We start from the raw sequence: 22494 nt of genomic DNA, 5'->3' as shown, positions 1-22494 counted from the left end.
AAATGTGGTTTAAATGTATGGTATTTACACAGCCACAATACCACCCATCTAGTTGTGAACCATGTCTTGGGGCAGTGTGATTGCATATGGTCCTTCTGTACATGAGGCCTATAACGGTTGAAGGTACACAGGGGCAGAATTCCATGCTCAGTATGAGTTCTCAATTAGGTTCATTTTGTTTCTTTCCAGAGTAGTGTTTGGCTTCCAGCCAAGATTAAACCTTTGTGTGAGTGTGTGATGCATTCATCTATATGTTTTCTTTCTTCCTCTAGTGCCTAAGACAAATGGGCAAACTCATGACAGAATGCTGGGCTCACAACCCTGCTTCTCGGCTCACAGCTCTGCGAGTGAAGAAAACTCTTGCCAAAATGTCAGAGTCACAGGACATTAAGCTCTGATTCGGCTGAAGAAAGGCACCTCTTTGCTAAATCTCAGAAAAATGGACTTCCCTTCATGTTTCAAAGAGACAGGAAGAGGAATTACAAGACTTCGCTAATATAAACCTTGAATGCAGCCTTTCGGCAAATAATCTTCCATTCCAGAGGCCATTCCAGGAGAAAGAAAACAACGCGGCTCCATCAAGTTTGGCTCCTCGGCTGCCAGATGTGAAGACCTTTTGGCCTCTTTTGGAAGCGGTGGGAGAAACAGTTATCGATAACTGCTTCAAGATTATGCATGCTGCTTTCTGTGAAAGCCCCTAATGTTATTAATATTAATATTATTATTATATTTGGACTGTTTAATTTTCATAAAAATGAACCTTTGCAAATACAAAGTACAAGAAAAGAATTATATTGTTACTCTAAAGCGGGATGGGGGTGGAGGAAACTCAAGCAAAATTGCATCTGACGTCTAAAACAAATTGGTTATGATTTCCTGCTGATGAAAGACTGTTGCACTCCCAAGGCAACACACTATGTTGTGAAAGAAAAATATAATAGAAATATAAGTGATCGCCTATACAAATTTGATTTTGGGCAACATATATGACGTAGGCCAAAGGAAGCCAATGTGCTGTTCTGATTATTTTTTTGGACTACAACTCCCATCATCCTACTCTGGCTGAGGCTGTAGGGAGTTGTAGTCCAACAACATATGGGGGGTACCATATTGGCTGTCCCTGATGTAAGATGTCCCTGATAGAAAGACCGCATTCTCAATGGGAATCGCTAGATCTGCTACCAGGCAGTTTCTTGTGCACAGTAGACCCAATGATCCATCAGTATCCCTTGTATAAGCCCTTCACATTTCAGGTTTATTAAAGCAACACTGTTAAAGGCATCTAAGGAACATTAGAGGTGAAAGGTGGAAGACAATGAAAAAAACCCTAATCAAACAAGCTCAAGTAATACCAAGCACCCTTTACTTTCTATTATTTTTTTTCCTGGCATTTTACACACAAAACAGTAATTCTGAAATTGGTGTAAATTAAAGTTTGGTAGAATATGGTGTTATACGCACTAACCTTTCCTTTACCGGCAAAGTCCCTGATCGATGAAACGGCTGACCAAGTTGCGTTGCATACTGTTTGCCTTAAGAGAATTAAGAAAATGAAGAGTATTGACAAAAGGACGCGCTCTGTTCAGCGTGCACCTGGAAATAGTAACTTGCCACTAACGGGGTAGAAGAAAACTGCAGTGTGTTTCTAAACACATGTAGGTGAGCATTGCTTTGGAAAGGAGAGGTTTTTATTCTTTTCACGACTTCTCAAAAATATAATTTCCTCTTTAATTTTGAAAGGAAATTGAGAGAGTTTTTCTAAAGTGAGGGGGATTTTTATGTATTGGATTATTGGGCCACATGCTTTGCGGGAGCAGAATGTTTTTTTTTTTTTTAATTATTGTTTTAAAAATCAGATTGTACTGGAGGAATACTGAATTCCCAGGTTTTCTCCTCTGCAATTCTGGTCAAAGAAGCATTCACTGAGACACATATTTTGGTTTTGAGGTGAACCTATTAGGTATTTTGCACGCACAAGGAGTTGGGGGACTCTTCTTCCTCCTGCAGCACCCCGTTCCCCAGAATGTGAGTTGGCACACCCTCCAAAATTTGGCAAGTTTCCATATGCATGCAGAAGGCCTTCTTGCTTGCATAAGGGTGCTTTCAGTCCTGTCCTATCTTCAGACCCTTCCCTGAATCTCCTGAATTTGGGCTGTCTTCTGTAAAACATGTTGTTGTTGTTTTAAAGTAATACACTAAAGAAATAGAACTATAAATGGGATACAATAATTTGTAGCACCATAGCTAGCAAAATATGCTATGTGTATTCCTCCAGTTAAAAGTTTTTAAAAATATTGCAAGTTTTTCTTAAAGGCACACATAAGTATCAAGCAAAACTGCATAAAATTCTGACCATGAAGTTCTAGGTTGCTGAGCTGTTTTTCACTTTGGAAAATTAAATGTAGTTTTGAATTGTTGAGGTGTTATGTTATATTTTTCATTTGAAAGTCCCTTTAAGGTTATTTTGAAGCCTGCAGAGGGCACTGTGCAGCTTCAGATTCCCAGTGCAGTGGGAGCCGTAGGTTGTTGTAAGTTGGAAGTGCATACCCTCCCCAAAGAAAATCCACTTAAATAGGCTGGATTCCACATGCATAACAGTCAGTGTTCCCTCTCTCTTTGCAAGGTTAGTGGAAGTAAGAATTTAAGACGCTGGGAAAAAAGTATACTGTGTGAAGTTAATTTTTTTGGTGCAAAATATTGGAGCTGGCTGATAGATTGATGCAGTTTCAGACTCTGAACTTCAGAGAGAAATATGTATGGATGGGGGAGATATGTATTCCCCCTGACATAAAAGTTTAAGGCTGCAGTCCAGTGGCTCCTGGGAGGGTATTTCAGAGGCCAAATGATCTCCCTTGCTGACGTCAGAGAGAATACTCTTAATAGTGGAGCAGGAGATCCAGTTTCAGATCCAAATCCAAAACCTCTGAACCCCTGGCTGACTGCTGGAATTCCAACACTGAAAGACCCAATGGGACAAAAGCTGTTGGAGACTGGGGATCATCAAACACATTGGAAGTGGGAATCCAATGCTATCTCAGCCACTTGACACTCATGAATTGGACAGAAATACAGATTAGCTCAGGAGCTAGCTTAAATCTCTTTCACTGATTTCCTTTCATGCAATCAGAAAAGCGTTTTAACTTGCAGAACCGAAGAGCAAAGGCGTGTCTCTCCTCCCTCGCTCCTGCCATGCCTCTTGAGAACCTGGTAGGGTTTTGGATAAGATAGTTCCACCACCTTTGATTTCTACCTATTCACCCTCACTTTAAGATTGCAGCCTAGGTGGGTAATAACAGAATAATTTCCACCTCTGATCCCTCCTGTAAGTATCGTACAGGGAGCCATCTGTAAAGATTCCTTGCTCAAGCACAGCCACAAACCCTCCACATACTTCAAAACCTGAATGGGCTTAGTGTTGCATGCAGTTAAGCATGGGTGATTCTCATCGATTTGGGGGTAATTTATAGGCTATTCTGAAAGCAATTTGACTTCTGGAGCCATTAGTTGTTTTTACATGAACATTTCTGTTCCAAAACAGAGTCAATCATGCACAAAGCTAGTTTCTTCAGAAGTTGTCCTCTTCTTTCTCTTGGGTGTCTTGACAGCTGGCACCATAAATCACCTCTGCCTTGAGTGGTGATTAGCTAATGGAGGTTACGAATGCATAGCACTAAGGAGTTTTCTGACATGGCCGGGACCCAGAAGTGGGGAAAGCCCATTTAAACTCTCACTGGATGAGAAATGGGAGCCCACAGGATCTCCCTTCCCATACCATCTTTAAAAATGGATGTCACGGCTCTTCCCTGTTGTGCAGTGTGAATCCCACCCCCTTATATTTGGAGTAACTTTGCTTGCACTTAGCAATTATGAAAACAGCAAGTTTCTGCAATCATTGAAAATCTGAAGATGGTGCCGCTTGAGCAGATAATGTAAAAGTGATTGCTCCCACTCACGCAAGGAAAGCTGGATATCTCCAGCACAATATTTGCAGCCAAATCATAGAACCCTGATAGCGGCTAAAATGTGATTAGATGGATTATGTGTGCAGTTCAGTCTGTGGTAAGCCAGTCACACAATTCACAGCCTCCAGAGTTCCCAGAAAGTGATTGAGCATTTGGGTTGGGGGATGAATTTGCAGTGAGAATAGTTGAAGATTGGCAGACAACAGATCATATTGCCTCACCAGCAGCTGAACTGCAAAAAATGGGCATGTGCAGTCGCCATTGGACTGAATAATTAAAATAACTCCCCGCCTCTCTCATTTTATTAAAAAAGGACTTTAGGACTTTCTTCTCCTTTAACTTGAGGCTGACTCCACAGAGGGCACAAATAATTTTATTTCACTATGATTCAAACGCAGGGCCTTAGTAGTTACTTGAGTTTTTGGATTTTCCAAATACTTTAAAGATGCAAAGCCTTTTCTTCTATGGTTCCTGAAGTAAATGGACTTTTGGATGCCAGTGTCCATAAGCCCTATATTCTTATTTTTAAATATATATATATATAAATCTGTTGAGATGTTCAGGTTTGCATTTTAAGGAAATATTTGTGTGTGTCTGTGTGAAAATATATATAGATCACAGTTGGGAGAGAGGTCAACTCCATTATGTGGATCAAGAGTAAAATATTACAGATGATGAAGCACTAAGCGAAGTGTTTATTTATGAAAACATGTAGGCTGACAATTCATAGTGACAATGTAATATGGAAGAAGAGAGGCATTAGTACTGGAGTGAAAAGGGCATAATGACATTGTTTGTTTGCTTCAGGTTTGCTGCAAGACTTGGAAGGGCCTGTTTCCCCCTTCATCTCTTACGTTAGCTTTTCTGAAATCAGATTTTGCAATGTGGTTGTTCAAAATGACAGAACGCATCCTCAGCCAGTGTTGCAAATTGGCTTTAGCACCAATATTTTATTTTACCACATAGTTACTCACTAAGATTGCCAAACAGTAATTCTTCTGTTCCAGTAGCAATTTGAGCTATGAACCTTAAAGATGATGTCCCTGTTGGCCATTAGTCTGAGAATTCACCATTTTTTAGGTCTTCAAATATCTGACATAGTTAATAGTTAAATATAGACACCAGAATTTTTAAAGGAGAGCTTTTCAGGGAAATACAGATTAAAATGTGTAGCCTGTGAAACTACCTTAATGGCATTTATGTTGGGAAGAGAGGAGACCAAGGAGAACAATAATCTTGCAACTGTTAGTCCTTTGCTGACACAGCACAAACTTTCTTTTGAAGAATGGTTGACAATGTAATTTTTTTCTTGATACTGATTTGTGTTCTTTTTTGAGAACCAGTGCCTTATTCAATCTGTAAATACTGTAATTGTTAAAAAAAGAAAAAAAAGAAAGCACCATCTAGGGAACAAGCCTGTATTGTAATTGTTCAAAATGGTATATGTCTGTCTTAACATTCCCTAAATAAAGCGTTTTAAGTTCCCTGTTTAAAAACAAAACAATTCTCTTTGAAATAGTTTGGCTTCTTTGTAATATCCAGCATTATTGGTCAATGATAGATGTGTTGGCTGTGTCAGGTGCCATGTTTCTTATTAAAAGTGTCTTCATTTAACTAGCAAGCAGGAAACTGCACAAATTCTCTCCCCGGTTTTTAATGAGTACCAAGCAGTATGTGTGCTTTGCCTGCGGTCCACTGAGCCTCTTCAAGAACTGGTTTGGCACAGGAGAGTCGAAAATGGCAGGTATGGAATCCTGTCGCCTTCAAGGTGTTGGACTCCAGCTACCATCTTTCCTGACCGTGGGAGTTGGAGTCAGGTTCAGGGACCAGAAGTGGTCCTCCAGGAATCCCCTGGACTGTCAACATGCCATACCTCCCTTCCCAGGACCCTACAATGGTCCTGGCTCCACACTTCAAGTGCTTTTGCCTGCCTAGAATGTTCCCTTGAACTGGATGGTGGGTGAGTAGAAAGTGAAATCTCAATGGTGGTGGTGGTTTATTAAATTTGTATACCGCTCTATACCTGTGCAAAGGGAAGAGTTGTATCCATCATGTCAGTTGCCAATGGAAAAAAAACCCTAACTTTTGTAAGCACTTTCCCCCAATACTACCAGATTTACTTGCGGGAACTTGAGTGGTAAGCTGGCCACAAAGAGTTCTCTGGTTTCAAGTGTTTCCTTCCCATAATCTTGGCCAGCCACTTGCCAAGGTCATTTATATATAGTTGGGGAAGACAGTGTGTTTTGCCCCATGTAGGGCAGTTTGGTTTTGTGTAAAATAAAGGCGAAAGCTGGGGTTAAGCTAGCATTGAGACAGGGCTATATCGCTAAAGGTTTAAGCATTCCGAACCAGTTTTAAGTGGATGTTTTGCATGCGCATCTTTAATTTATTGCTGCTTCCCACAAGCCTCTTCTGATTTTTATCCTCCACTTCACATCTATATTTTATTGCATGTGCATTTCATTTCTGCCAGTCACTTTGGTGGTTTGACCACAAGTGAGCTCTGTTTTGGACTTGTGTGAGGGTGGACAAAAAAGTGGCCAACCAAAATGTCAAAAATAATTTGGAGCCAAATCAATTTTCAGCACTTTTGTGGTAGGATGTCATGCATCCCACAGCTGCTGCCTTTTTCTTCCCAGAAGCCGGTTATCTGACCTTTTTGGCCCTTCCTGCTTGCTTTTCTGTTTAGCCCAAGGGAAAGTGTTGCAATGAGTTATGATGTAGGATTCCCCTTGCCCTGCCAAACCTCAAGGGATTGAAGACAGCGCAGGGCACCAATCTAGCATCACAACTGGCCTCCAAAGGCCGACTTTCAGCCATGCCTAAGGTTATGCCTGATCAGCAGGGTTTAATTACCTACCTCAATTTCTTCTGTGCAAGACAATGACATCGGATTTGTACTGTGTACCAATCTTATATTTGCATACTCATTTGCTTTTGCACCCTGTCCATCTGAATGCTTTATAATAATGCAACACACTTCATCATCATCCCCAGTTAATGGCATATTGGTTTGGCTGCATCCTGCTATTGATTATAATGTAAAACACCCATTGCATTGGGGGAGGAATTTCCTCCTATAGATCAATGTGAGGATGTAGTCTATAATGTGGTCCATTGTGAGTGTTGGGGGTGCCATAGAACATAAAGGAACACCAGTTTTGAACACAGGCACTTTCTTCAATGAAGCAGGCAAATACTGGGTGAGGGGGAATGGGGGCTGTGTCATTTGTGTATCTCCTTGTGAGAAATAGGGGGAAGCTGGAGCTCAGTAGTAGCACATCTGCTTTGCATGCAAAAGGTCGCAGGTTCAATCCCTCACTTTGGCAAGTAGAGCTGGCAAATATTTCTGCCTGAAATGCTGCAGAGCTGCTGTCAGCCCGTGTAGACAATATTGAGCTAGATGCTCCAATGGTCTAACTCTATAAAGGTTCCTTTCTATGTAGCTAAGTGTTTTCAAAGGAGACCATCATTTGTAAACTGTACTCCTTGAGGGTTGCTCCCTCAAGTCGGCAAACCTACAAATGTGTGTGCTTTAGACACCCCCTTTCCTGTAATCCCATCCCTGACTGTGCTGAGCCACTATTATCCTTTGGCTCATTAAACCATCTATGGCCTTTTAAATTGTTACTATGCTATTATTTTGTGCTTTTTATATTATAAATCACTCTGTGATCCTTGGAATGAAGGGCAGTTCAGAAATATAATAAATAACCAAACTCCTTTCTCTGCAAGAGAACATGCACTGGTGCCTAAAAGGTAAAACCACTAGGCAAGGATAGCCATCATGCTGTCTTCCAGATGTGGACTACAACTCCCATCATCCCTGACCATTGGCAATGCTGGCAGAGGCTGGTGGGTTGAAGCTCTAAATCCTGCTTCTTCCTATTTGTGGAGATGGCTGACTACTTTGAGATTAGAAGCAGTGCACACTGCAGTGCTTATAAGTCATACAATTGTAGAGTTGGAAGGACCCCAAGGGTCATCTAGTCCAACTCATACAATGCAAGAATAATGCCATCTCCTGTTCAAGTGCTCAATGGTGAAATTAACAATAGAGTATTGGTTTAAATCATAGATAGGCAAATTAAGGCCCGGGGGCCAGATCCAGCCCAATCGCCTTCTAAATCCAGCCTGCGAATGGTCTGGGAATCAGCGTGCTTTTACATGAGTAGACTGTGTCCTTTTATTTAAAATGCATCTCTGGGTTATTTGTGGGGCATAGGAATTCGTTTACCCCCCCTCCAATATAGTCCGGCCCCCCACAAGGTCTGAGGGACAGTGGACCGGCCCCCTGCTGAAAATGTTTGCTGACCCCTGGTTTAAAACTCTGATGAGAGATCCCACTATAATAGGCTAGATAGATCAATCAATCACAGACCTGTGCAAAATGATCCACAAGCTGCCTCTTGTGGTTTGTGCAGCTTTATGCTAGCAAATCAAAACATAAAGAAGTCTACTTGATCCCTGCCTCTGGCCTATGAGAGTAAATGGGATCAGTTCACATACTGGAAAGCCATTTTGTCTGCAGCATGGTTCCATTTCTCCCTTGTTTCCATTGCTTCTTCCTGCCCAGGTGTTGTAGGAATTTGGCAGTGAGCCACCCGATGCACAGGGGCTGGGCCATCACTGTATCTAATGGGCCTCTTGAGTTCCAGTGTTTTACTGCATTTAAATGACGCCAAGTGAAAAATGGAAGTTTTGTAATACTGTAATGAGGAAGCCAACTGGGAAACAGCATGGCAAAACAATTACTTTTAAACTCTGATTTATACTCCTTTGATTTAAACAGAACAAAGCAAGACATTTTGAATGCATAAAAAGCAGGTGTCTTTCAAGCTACAGAAAGATTTCTGATACAAAAGAGTATGTGGTGTTTGGGGCTCCAGAGGGCTGATGTGACCGGAAAAAACAAATGCCTAATTGTCTTGTGAGCTCAGAAGGTTTGGGAGGGCAGGGGGAGGAAGGGTGAAAGAAGTTGACACAACTGCTTTGATTTTCTGTAAGGGGTAGCTTCTTCATTTATGTTCTGGGTCCCAGTGGTAATCTATTCATGTGTTACCTCTATACGGTATTGTGGACTAAATGTTTTATAGAGAGAGAGAAAAAAAGAACATTTAATAGCACATTTTTGGAGAAAAAGTTCCTGAGGCCTTGACTAATCATTACCATATTCAACAGCTGGCAGTGTTTGCCACAACTTGATATTTATTTATTTTGTTTTTTAAAAAAAATAATGCTCTGAGCAAGTTTGGGAGGAAGGTGGTGAAAAGCACAACATTTGGTTTGCTTGCAGAGAGGTTATATGGGGTCTCAGCAAGCCATTTTTCTCCCACACTTTCCAGTGCATTTTTTCCCCATCACTTTTCTTGCTGCAAAAAGTCCAGGGATTTATTTATTTATTTTTGAGAAGCAGATTTGTTGCGCAACACCACCAAACCCATTTATTGTGCAACCTAAAATAGCGGATATGAAATTGAATATGTTAGCATCTGTCTTTCTTGAGAGACAATGGAGTGCACCTTTGGGGGTGAAGTCAAACCACTGCCCACCAGCAAAACAGCAAGTGTGTTATTGACCTTAGGCTGGAAACGAGGCTAAAGCAGATATTTGTGTGTGAACAACAGGTTTCTTCGCCAGTGATGGAGAGGAAAACAAGTTATGTTCCTGCAGACAAAGGCAGCGGAAGATGCTTTCTCTGGTCACTAAATGAAAAGACACATAGGATTTTTTTTTCCACTTGCTTATAAATATAATTTATAACCTGTTTAAAAATTCTTTCTTACACTTTGTACATGTCAGGCTGACAGCATAAATGCAGGCATTTACAAACGGAGGGCAGAAGAAAAAACGGGGAGAAAGGGACAGAGGCACACTCTGAACTAGTAAACTACACTTCCACTGTACAGCAATACAAAGAAATGCAATGGCTAGCACTTTGCTCTGTTAGTTATTCTTTAGAAAAAGGAATTGCATAGAAGATACAGCAATAAGGGAGATCAAACCAAACACTTTCCCATAGCTGATCAGCAAAACAATAAACAAAGACCACCCCCAGCACAAACTAAGTAACGCTGCTATGGTTCAGCTCTGAGATGCAAAAAGTTGAGAAACAAAATTCTCCTTCCAAGCCTGGACTAGACAGCCGTTCTTTCCACTCCGCCTGCCCATTCCCACCCTGCTGCCAAGGTTGTATTTGCCTGTGCTTAAGGCAGGTATCAAATGCCTAAGTCTTCTTACTGCTACTGCTCAGTAATAGGTTGAAAGAGCATCGCTCAGCGAAGGAAGTCACATACATAGATGCCATAATATGAGCCTCAGGAGAATCGTATGTCTTAGTGCCGATTATGTTCAGTGCCCTCTCAGAAAGAGGGGTTAGAAGCTGATGTGTGGTTAGGGATTTATTTTTGGAAATGATGATTTGCAAAGACCAAGGAGGAGAATGAATGTGAGCACTGTGTGCAGCTTTGCTCGGCATTATCTTGTTTACTCGGTTGCATTATTTTCCTCCCTCCCCTAATCTCCTGGGTTTATATTATAGCCAGTCTGTGGAAATAGTCATGTGTGGACCACACAAGCTCAGCTAAACAATGCAACAATGGTTTATCCCAGAATATGAGACATCCCACTCCCACCAGTCTCAAAAGCAATTGCCAAAGGAAGTGACATTTGGTTTCATAAACCTGGAAAGAAAATCAAAATCAATAGATAAGGATGCCGCCTCTGTGGTTTCCTTGCCTAACAAGACTGCACCCATCATACAATTAACTTGGCCTCTAGGAAAAAGGGGGTGGAGTGGGGTGGCTGAAAATCTCTGACCTGCAACAGATGCTAAAACCACTGCACATTTTCACTGACATAGAAAATGCTAAATTCCTTTCTCCGTGAAAAAGAGTAAACTATAATACCAATGAGTTGTACACAAGTTGCTAAGCTCTTTTCATGTCTTGGTGGAAGATCAACCATTGTTCTGAAGTTATGGCCCATCTCTTAACTTATGCCTTGTGAACCCCCTCATGCACTGCAGACATGAAGAGTTAGCGATTCCATTTACTCACGTTAGTCCAAACCATCAGCTTACATGAAGATTTACATTATAACCAGCCACCTTGGGAGAATGACCCTGAAAGAGGAGTCATCAGTCAGACACACAACTGTCTTCTGCTAATGAACACCTCTTGGTCCTACTTTTTCCCCCCTATGCAAGCAACTACTTGCTAAGGAGGGAGTGGCATACAACCACAACGTCACCAACCAACCTTGAATATTACCTTAGTATAAGAGAGAGTGTGTTCCACAACACAAGAAGCAAAAGCCTTCCCCATTTCCTCAAAGCAGTGATAGGCCTCAGGTGAGGACTCAAGCACCTCATAGCTGCTCACTCACCCTTCTGCTTTTGCAGCCTGATCACTCAAAACAAACACCGCAATGCTACAGGAACCATGCCAGCATCCATCGTGTGAGTTTTTTTGTGGCGAACGTCTTAAAGGCAATATGGAAATAAGTAACATAGGTAGAATTTCCCTTCAGATAAAACACCTGATCAGATAAAACACCTGATTACCTCAACAGAGGTAAAGTTTGAGGGAATAGAGGTTTGGTTTCTCATTCAGAAACTGTTAGCTGAGTTTTGGAACAGAGAGAGGAGGAGGAGGAGAAGGAAAAAGAAACACCCTCAAAATCCTCTGAAAGTTTCTTGAACGCTTGAGCCAGAATCAGCTGTGTGTGTGTGTGTCTCTCACATGCCTTTTATATTTATTGCTTGCTCATCAGTTATATGATTATTCCCACAACTAAGAGAACAATGCTACCCAGCATTTGATAGGGCATTTGCATATTCAAAGCATTGTTCAGCCAGGTTGTTATGCCCACAATACAGGTGGAGGAACTGAGAGCAAGGGCTTCAAGCTTCCTGTTGAGTGGCAAGATTTAAACTAGGGTCTTCCCTGGTTCGCAGCTTGCAGCCTTTAAGCCCCTTGCTGCTGCACTGGCTCTCAGTACAGACTTAAAGAAAAAGAAAGCAAGAAAAGGGCAAGAATTACATTCATTACCAAAATGAAAAGTCACGTGTGGTACTATCTCCCAAGTCCTTGACTGCACTACAAAAACAATGAAACGTTTTTCAGATTGAAGAAGAAGAAAAGGAGTGAATGGGGGAAAGATGCTAGCCTGATCCAGAGATGCTCACAGCAGCTTTGCATCTATTGACAACTTCTAAGTTACTACTCTTTACTGTAGAAATGATGGAGACTGTTAGTACTTGAACTAAACCCCTTTAAGCTGTATGTCGGATCCTTTCTTGCTGAGTTGGGGGTGAATGAACCCAGTGGTTTCCCCAGATGTCAAGCAAAGGAAACAGAAGTGTATGATGATCCCTCAGACATTATTCAAATGATAAAATAGTCAAAATAAATACACGGGAATCTCATATAGAGAAATGAAAGGGCCACTTGCAACTACTACATTGGAAAGAAGAAAGTCCATTGCAGAGACTGCAGAACATCTAAGCACCCTAGGAATGAGCTGAGGCCATTCCAAGGTTGATCTGTTTAAACTATTTAGAATGTGCTATATTAAGAGTATTCTGACATGTGATTTGTCAAGGAAAATGCTACAAGAAAATTGCAAATAAGCTAAAACAACTCTTCCTTATAGGATTTTTAAAATAAAGAAGTAAAACAGTTCTTAACATCTCTAGGTACTTTTATATAGATGTATATGTATATATAAATTTATATATTTTACTTATATTACTAGCAGCTGACATGTCATGAGTAGCTGTATACAATACACAAATCTGCAAAATTATAAGAGGCTAATAGGAAAAATAAGCAATTCCTTTAAATGGAACTAAAAAGACTGTAACAATTGTGGAAGCTTAGCATTTTTTTGATTTATTTAAAAATGTGCCTTCTCTCTAGGTTGGATTCCTTTGCTGACTAATATTAAATTCCCCATAAATGCAGTTTGCCAAGCTCTTATCCTGTACTCTGTACTAGCTCTAAGTCTGGTTATTTTAAAAGAAAGAAAGAAAAGAAATTACATTCATTCCCAATATAAAAAAGTATTTTTTACTAGTTTGAAAAACAAGCAAAACATAAAATGCAACATATTCAGATTGTGTATGCTGCCACTAGATGGCAGCGAGAACAAGCATTTAGAAACGCAGCCAAAGGATTCTGGTTTTCTCAAAGCTTCTCTACCATTCTCCGTTTTTCCCAGAACTACTCTCTTCCGGGCTGCCTCATACAAGACATGATTTAACCAGTGTGTGTGAAAACACCCACACACCCATATACATTTATATGTATATGTTCATATATAGGTTCATAGCAAATACAGAGGTTGGGAAGCCATTTTGTGTGTCTCTTTTCAACCTATATGGCTGAAAACAGTTTCCTGACAATTTTACACAAGCCAGTCTTCCCCATCTATAATGCAGCCCCCAACATACCTGGCCACTGACCATGTTGGTAAGGCCAGTGAGAGTTGGGAGTCCACACATATTTGACTAGTTTCCTGCTTGGCAGGGGGTTGGACTCAATGGCCCTTGTGGTCTCTTCCAACTCTATGATTCTATGACTACATAGAGATTTGTCTCCATGGGGGGGGTGGGACATAGGAAACGTTAGATAAAGCGTGTATCCACATCAAAATCCCAACATTATTTTCAGAAGACCAAATCTGTGAACACAATTTTCTGAGCTTCCCTTCCTTCCCTGTAATAGTAGAAGACTAGAAAAGCACTCCCCTTTGCACAGCAAAATGGCACAGCCTAAAATCCTTCCAGAAGACTCACAAATCAGTGTAATGAAAGGGGGTTAAGTGGGGGCAGCTGAAATGAGGAATGGCACTAACACTAACAGTTCACTTCTGATAGTCACAAAACAAGAACTAGGACCCTAGAACTCCTTCCTCCACCTTCTCAGAGAGGTTGAAATGGCCAGATGAAATCCTTAAAAACTTTTAAAAGAAAGGCATTATGAAGAGCTCTCTAGCACACCATTAATAACACAGAGACTTTGTAATAATCATGACATCCCACACAGCAGCTACAGCTCACTTGTTCCTAGGGAAGGAGTAAGCTAACTAAAGTTGCAATCCTATGCACACCTACCTGGGAATTCAACGAGGCTTGTAATAACCACAAAGCGTAGGGGAAAGTTGGGCTTTTCCTTTCTTGCACTGAATAGGTGGCACACCTTGTTTCCCAGTCCTCTCTCTAGGAACAGCTGGCTGGCTTTGATTTCTAAATTGGTAACTTTCAATCAAGGAGTTCTCTACTCACCTGAACCATGCAGGTGTGAGCCTGGAGGTCACAGAGACCTCAGCAGCTGATGCTCATCCAATCTAGAGGCTGCAGAAATTAGCAAGCAATGCACTGACAGGAGTGAACAGGCCAAGTTAGGAGCAGAAAAAAATAGCCAAGAACAACCTGAAGACTACTTTCAAGGAATAATGATTAGGAACTGTTCTACTTTTCTTAAAAGGTATTCTCTCCCCCCCCCCCCGCCGCCTTATTATCACCCACCTACCCGACACAATTTCAGCCAGGATTTTTTACTCCTGTCTCATAAATATGAATATGATGGAACAAGCATCACACTGTTTTTAGAAACACCGAAAGCTGACTTTTATCAAGTTTTACCATTCACCTATTCAACTCATCACTGTTTTTGCTGGCTGGCAATGGCTTTCTGGGGTTTTCCAACCCTCACAAAGGATGTCAGGGACTGAACCCTAGACCTTATGCATGCCAAACATGTATTATACCAATGAACCTCTCCCTAAATCAGCCTTTCCTAAGTTGATGCACTCCAAATTTTCAGACCAGAAACTTTCAGTATCCCTGTCTATCAGACACAGTGGATGGAACTGAACGGAAGTGGAACCAGCTTAGGAGAGGCTGTCCTAAATAATACACACACATTGTCTTTTTCCAGGGCTTTTCAGAATAAGAATAAAAAAACCCCATCAGGGCATCACGCATCTTTCACACCTCAGAAAGAACACTTTGAGAAAGATGGGATAATGAAACACCAATGTACGTGCAAAATATTTTTTCTTCCCAAAGATGAGCACAGATAGCCTCTTTCTCAAAAGATTTCAATGCCTTGAAAATAAAAGTAGCATTTTATGCTCCAAAAGCCAATTTTTGATATTGGAACATGTTCAACAAAGGAGGATACAGAGGGTATTCATTTGTACGTGAAAAAATATATGCAGAAGGCCTTGGAGACAACAATATAATTCTAAAAGCTACCAAGCCTACTTAATGATTGTACATTGTTCTTGCAAAATGTTTTCGTTTCCCTTACTGAACTTTGGGGTAGAGTGGGGTTAGTGAGACTGAGGTAACAGAATCTCCCCTGGTGGGGGTGGGGGGAAATGTAAATGAAAAATAGGAAGTGAAACCTCGAGGGAGAATGGAAAGAGGTGTTAGGGGAAAGAACAGGAAATTATGCTGAACACAACTTTGCCATTACCATTAAATTGTTATCATTGCAATTAAATATTGTTGCCATTATGTTCTGTTCTCTCTCTTTGCTTGTACTCCACAGCACTGTGTTATCATACCCTCCAACATTTATCCAATGAAAATTGGGATGTCCTATTTAACACTACTACTAATACCCCGCCCATCTGACTGGGTTGCCCCACCCAGTGGGTGGCTTCCAACATAAGAAAACATTAAACATTTTTTAAAAATCCCTATACAGAGCTGCCTTTAGATGTCTTCTAAAGGTTGCATAGTTGCATATCTCCTTGGCTCGAGGGTCGCATAACTCCATACCCTCCAACATTTCTCCTATGAAAATAGGGGTGCTCTAAGGAAAAGCGGGACATTCTGGGATCAGAAACCGGGACAGCTTCTGTAAATCCAGGACTGTCCCTGTAAAACAGGGACACTTGGAGGGTCTGTGTTATGCCTCTACAGTGGTGGTACAGATTTCCCTTTAAAATACCAGGTAGAAAAAGCCATACAGCAAAGGACTTTTTACTTCAAAAAGCTCCTGCATCTGATTTTCTGACAGTCAAGCAGAGGCTGTCTCTGAATACAAAGAACAACTTAGTCCAGAAGGCAGCACGCTGGATCCAGAGTCACTCAAAAAGTTCGGCTAGAGCATTCCAGACCAAATCCTGACCACATTTTGAAAGGCGCCCTGTGTCCACCACAAACCCAGCCAAAACCTGTACCTTGCTTTTGACAGTCAAAGGCTGAAGGCCAACTACTTTCCTAACGTGAAAGGTTTTTATGAACGCTGCTCTGTGTTTAATAAAAACACGGTCACTGGACGGAACATAAAAGCCTGTGGAAATGTCAAAATGGGGAAAAGGTCAGGCAAAATCCACCTTGTGTGTTAACCAGTGGCATTTCCAGTTACCTTCAGAGAAATAAAATCATGCTTATCTGAATATCAGCTGGCCGGACTGAGGCCTCAGGCAAGTGGGGATGGTAAGAGAGCTCTTCTAATACAGGAAGAGAGAGGCAGGGAAAGTTATAAACAGAAGCCAAAGAGGGACACCCTGTTTTTGCAGAGAAGACCCTCTTCTTATTACGGATGGGCCCCAACTGAACCACCACCAATTTCATTTGTCAACAGGCAACAGGTGTCCTAACACTTCAAAGCAGCTGACAGGGAGCATGGACTGAAAACACATCCTTGCACAGAGCAACAAAGAAAATGAACTCATCTGACAAACAATTCTGAGAACAAGTACGGCATGGGAAAAGAAACTAAGAAATCAAAATGAAAGGGACGATTCTGCCCTTGCTATTCTAACTTGAGGACACAACAGTGCTTCACTGACCCCAGGGTGTTCATTTAAAATGGGATGCAGGGAGATTACAAGGTTTGTAAAAGGCCACTGCGTGTAACTGAGAACTGAATTCTGCTCCATCACTGTCCTGGATCACTGAGGCTATAGGATGGAAAACTCTGACATTCTCATTTTGTAAAAAAGTCTTTTCTTGAGAATCTCACATTTGTTTCCACAAAATGGTACTAACTGGTCGATTTTAGTCCCTCAAAAAAAAAAAAGCCTGTGCATGTGATTTGAGAGGGGGTGGTATTTACATGTTTTTGAGATGGTCACTTCCTTGGCCTGAGGCAAAGCATTGCTCCAAGTCAGCAATCTCTCATTTGCGCTGTGAAGGTGCCACATCTGCAGGATACTTCTCCTCTACGTGAAATCAACATCAGTCCCACTGATGGGCCTTGCAGATGCACACTCTGTTTAGAGTTCCTTGCCGTGCAATGGAACTCACAGTAATCCATTGTTTATGCTGAGACTTAATCCACTTTAAAAGGTCCGAGACGCCACACAAGCAAGTTATCTGCCCTTAAACTTAGCAATTCATTGAGATTTGTCCCTACCTTTAGAAATAAATGAGTATATGCAAGCCAAACTGTCATCCAATAACTTGCATGGAAAGCTTTTTTAAAAAATAAAATAAAATGCATCTTTGGATTGAGACCAATAACTGGAAGGACTCCTCTATAAACATAGGAATATGAAGCCAATATTGTTAAAGTGGTGATATGCCTAGGATTGGTCAGTTAAACTGCAAATTCACCCAGTCCCCCTTGACTTGCACGATACTTTGGTTTATGGCAAACAGAAAGAGAAGCCAGCATCAACACCACTAGAGAACGTCTTGAAATGATTAAGGGCAGATTAACTTGCAATGTTTCTTGCATGTGAAATATCTCATTTGCGCAAAATGGTCCACATGGGTTGGCCTCTGTTATAAATATGAATGCATTACAATCCACATGGAAAAGGCAAGTTTGCAGCGCGAAAGGCTTGCAGTTTGATAGCAACCCATTCAACAGCTCACTGGAACTGGTTTTGAGGGGAACCACAGAGCTAGAAAAGGACAGAGAGAGGATGAAAGCTCCCATTAGAAGGGATTAGAAGACCCTTGGCAGCCACATACAGCTTCCAGGGTGGGTGCTGCCATTGCTCAAATGATTAATGCTGTGGATAAATCTGGAAAGCAAAAATAATAGTAGTAATAATAAGAAATATAATATTCCTTGCACTAGATACTATTCAGTAAATAACCATACAAGCAAATTCTTTTTTTCTTTCCCCCCCTTTTTGGTAGGGTTTCTCTCTCTCTCCCCCAAACCACGCCAAATTGCATATCACATACACCCACACACCCACACTTTGATGATGGAGGCAGGGGACACTGTGAGTTGGGAGAGAAAATCCCTGCAGTTTAAGTCACCAAGGGGCACAGGCATCCCTGGGGAAGGTAGGGAGAGGTACTTGCATTCCTGCTCAGAATCTACATTATCTCCTTGCCAGATGCACAAATTTAAAACTCTGGCTTAACAACTCAATCCAGAAAGCAGTCTGGTGATGGATTATTTTAAGACATCTGATGGACAGATTTGCAACCATGAAATGCATTTGAGATGGGTGTGAGGAACTGACTTATCTGGAAATAGCCACAACCCTGCTTTGTCCATGGCTTGGTCTAGAATGGCTTTCAACAAAAGAAGAAGAAAATATAGATATATATAAAAGAGAGCCATGGACAGTCCTTTCCATCCCGCTGCCCAGGATTTGATGTAAACAATGTTCATAGAAACTGGGATTGTTAAGAAAGTTTATCCATATATCTGGATAGCAATAAAAAGCGTTTCCTAGGAAACTGTAAAATCCTGTACCAAGCAGTGTACAGCCAAGCTGAGAGGAATGTTAGATTGAATTATATTATCAAGGTAACAACTTTGTGAGATTTCTTTTAAATCCTGTGATAATGTACAAGGAGAATGCATGTGAAAAGTCAGGATTTTGTGTCTTTCCCCCCACTCTGGAATGCCTCTTGCATTGGAACGCATTGGTCTGGGGTGCTCGGTTTGAGTTAGTCACAGCCGACGTGGTTAACATTCCTTCCTTCTCCTCCTAAGGTTGCTTCAGTACTTTCCTTCTGGTGCCAGTGAAACGAATGTCTCGTGTCTTCCCATCTCTTCCAGAACTGTGGCCAGCATGCTCAGGTTCCCATCAGGGAAATTCTGAGCTTCCCAAAGGTCTAAGATCACACCGGTGGGACTTGATTTTGTAGCAAAATAATTGAGGTACCTGTAGCGGGACAATGACTACAGTTAAGAGCATTCCCATTCACCTGACCCCACACTATCAACGTAGATGCTGAACAACAGGCTACGGAACCTGTGACCCTTGAGATGCTTCTGGACTACAGCTCCTATCATTACTGATCATTGGCTATCCTGGCTGGAGCTGATGGGGGTTGGAGTCCAGCAACAGCTGCAAGACCACTGTCCATCCCTGGTCTACAGTGTCAATACAGTCATGCGTAGTTGCATGTGCAGCAGCTGTCTGTGAATGTAGCATTCAGCCACAGTTACCACTTACTGGCAAGTGTCATGGACCGAAGCTGGGGCAACTGCGACTTAACTATGGAAGCATGCAGCAGCTGAGTAGACAACAGCCCACAGCACAACCACTTCCTTCCAGCAACACCTGCTATTATAAGGACATGAAATCCCTGTTCCTTTTAGCTGTCATGCAGAAGCACCACATTCTGCCCCACTTGCATGACCAATAACTCTGCTAACACCTAGTTGCTGCTCTACTAGTAAGCATGCTTTGAAACGGCATGCATTCCCTATGTTCTCTGATTGTCAGCACAAAAACAACTATGACTGAAATATACTTGGAGTCGAGAGTGGATTTCATTCTCTTTATTCAGCTCATAGTGGTGAGGAGGAATGGGAGTTCCCCCAGAATGTCTGCTTTATACACAATGGGCCCCACGTGATTGGCTAATTCTGGGATTCACCTGTAGGCCAATCAGGTTGTGGATTCACTTCCACCTGGAGCTGGATTGGGTGGCTCCTGTGGACCAATCAGATTGTTGCATTCTGGACCCTATTGTTCTAGGACCAATCAGACTGTTGCATTCTGAACCCTATTGTTCTAGGACCAATCAGACTGCTGCCTTTTGGATCCTATTCAGCTCAGTACATAACAATGACCTTCTGTCACATGCATTACAGGACACAAAGTCTAATCCAAAGATGGGCATGCAAGCACCTCACTGGTTCCAGGGAGCCTTATTCCATACTTGGCTTCCTTGAGATGACTAAATCTGTGCAAATTTCAATGGAGGACTGAATCTCAGAATTTCCCAAAGGATTGTGCAAGGCCTCACTAGCACATGCACCCATTTATCGACCCTCTGCCACATTGCACAGCTTGTGTGGCCAGCATGCTTACCCACCTGTCCAATTTCAGTTTGTGGGCCAGCATCCTCCAGTCATGACCTCTTGTCTGAGGCGCATCTAGGCTGCTGCAAAGCTTCTGTCGGATTGGGAGGGGGATACTGAATGCACAAGGTCCTACTACGGTGGTGATGGTGTTTGCTGGGTCCATGAGTGGATAGTCAATGCCAGTAGGTTCCTGCATTTTAGAGAAGAGGAGAAGAGGATACGGCAGCATTATTAGCAGAGGAAATAAACTTATTATCTACAGAGAAGCAATCTGTGAAGCATAGTTTCCTGGATAGAAAAGGGGAGGAGTAAAACTAAGTACACCGTCTTGAGCTCCTCAGAAGAAAGGTGGAATACAAATGTAAAAAAAAGAAGGAATAAATAGGAAGAACACTGATGAAAGCATTTTGCAAGCCACTTTGGATGGGTTTTTAGTGGGAAAACAACCTATTTTTTTTAAAAAAATGCACATAAAACTTCTTATGCTTGGGCAAGCCATTCATTTAGTTCATTATTGATTATACCACCTGTCATCCTTAACTTAGGGATGCACTGCTCTCTATTACATCAGAGAAAACTGCTACATGTTGCTTCACGCTAGTTTTACAAAATGTCTTTTTCAAATAGGCAAAAGCCTAATGGCCTAAATATTGTACGTTCCAGACGCTGCTTGTCTTTAGACAAAATTGGCGAGAGCTCTGCAGGTGATTGTCAACCGTATAAATCCACAAAGAAAGATATACGTTTTGAACGAGCCTGTTAAAAAGAAAACTACTTTCTGCAAGAAGAAATGTCACAGTGGAGGAGGCGCTTCAGAGCCATTGGGCAAACCATACTGACAAACCGAAAAAAGGCAAATAATAATGGATACACATCGTTGGGCAGCCTGATAAAACTGGGGTTGCCTTCCTTTGCAGCACACCTCATCTGTATTCTAAATCAATTCACAGAGCATGATTACCCTGATTTGCAGATGGGGAAATTGAGGTCAAAACACGTCCAAGAAAACATAAACAACTCAGTAGCAGAACTAACACTCTGACCTCTGCCTTGCTCCCCCCCCCCCGCAGATCAGCACACTTTCCCCTCTGCATTCACTATCAAATGAAATTATATGAAATAGTGCCTATCTCCTTCGAAGAAAAGGTTGACAGTCAGAGATAGACATATATTGTTAAAACCTGCATTAAAGCTACACACACACTCACCCCCTCCTAAACTGTGTGACATTTAAAGTAGATGGGAAGAATAAAAACGTATCATTTCAGGATCTTTCATCTGCAGCGGAAGAAAGGAAATTAATTTGGCCATCACATCAGCCAACTGGAAAAGTAAAGCAAGCCTTGTCTATGAACAACTAAAACAATAAAAAGACCCACTTTAAATGTCAATTTCTTTGTATTTCAACTAGCTGCCTTCCCAGCTATAAGGTAACTGGCTCTCCACAATGCATTGCCACAAATAGAACCACTTTAAATCACGCCATTTTCCAGGGCTTAAATAGAACTCACCATAACAAGAAAATGCAGGGTGCAAAGTTTTTCAAGTTAGCATAGATGGTGGTAAGCGTTTTTTTCAGAAGCTTCATCTTAAATATAGTTTCACCTGTTCTATACACTGAGGATGTTGGGGAAGGTCACTGAAGCCAAGCTCAGATGAGAACTTCGGGGACTCATAAAAATATGCTTCAAAGGAGAGGTGAGTTTCTAAAAGCCTCAAATTCTTCTCCCACTCAGATTGAAATCCAAGAATGACTGCCTTCTCTGGCTGACGAATGCTTTGCACAAGCATCTTAATGCTGGACCAATGCAATTTAGCAGAATTAGGCTATTCCATTCCATTCCATACAACTGATTTTAAGAGAGGGGAAGTTTGGATAAAATTCTGATGACCCATGGATGACACATAAGAGGGAGTGGCTTTCCCCTCATTAGAACAAATCCCCCATAAAAACAAAATATTCCATTAATTCCAATGGGGTGGAGAAAAATAAATGATGGGGGGGGGGGGGAGGATTGGGAGGTATGGGCCAAAGATCACCCACAGATGGCAACTTTTGGCCCACATCCTCCAATTTTGGTCTGTAGTGTTTTTCACTGTCCCCATATGATCTAATGGCGCTACTCATTCCTATGAGGGTTTATTTCTTCTGCTTTATTTCAGAGAAAGAAAGTTTAAGGAGCTCAACTATCTGTACTACATACCCACTTTTAGATACTCACGGAGATGTGCAGCAGAATCTGATAGATATTTGTTCCTTGTAATCCACTGTGCTACACATG

At 41.6% G+C, this 22494-nt stretch overlaps 2 protein-coding genes across 4 annotated transcripts in view; one reads left to right on the top strand and one right to left on the bottom strand.

Annotated features, from left to right (window-relative positions):
- BMPR1B (bone morphogenetic protein receptor type 1B) overlaps positions 1 to 5463 on the top strand; it is a 79778-nt gene extending 74315 nt beyond the window's left edge. Inside the window, exon 11 of the mRNA XM_083571442.1 lies at positions 273 to 5463. Within this exon, the coding sequence (XP_083427568.1) occupies positions 273 to 398 (126 nt within the window). The 3' untranslated portion in view covers positions 399 to 5463. The remainder of the gene's footprint in view (positions 1 to 272) is intronic.
- Positions 5464 to 13535: 8072 nt separating this feature from the next.
- UNC5C (unc-5 netrin receptor C) overlaps positions 13536 to 22494 on the bottom strand; it is a 312921-nt gene continuing 303962 nt past the window's right edge. For all 3 annotated transcript variants that reach the window (XM_083571132.1, XM_083571131.1, XM_083571133.1), the window contains 2 exons: positions 20224 to 20402; positions 13536 to 19061 (listed from right to left, as the gene is read on the bottom strand). In XM_083571132.1, the coding sequence (XP_083427258.1) occupies positions 18896 to 19061; positions 20224 to 20402 (345 nt within the window). In that variant the 3' untranslated portion in view covers positions 13536 to 18895. The remainder of the gene's footprint in view (positions 19062 to 20223; positions 20403 to 22494) is intronic.

Source organism: Podarcis filfolensis (assembly GCF_964270895.1).
Source record: "Podarcis filfolensis genome assembly, chromosome: 9".
Taxonomy (NCBI): Eukaryota; Metazoa; Chordata; class Lepidosauria; order Squamata; family Lacertidae; genus Podarcis; species Podarcis filfolensis.
The sequence above is the reverse complement of the archived record's forward strand: the minus strand, read 5'-3'. Positions and strand labels throughout refer to the sequence as shown.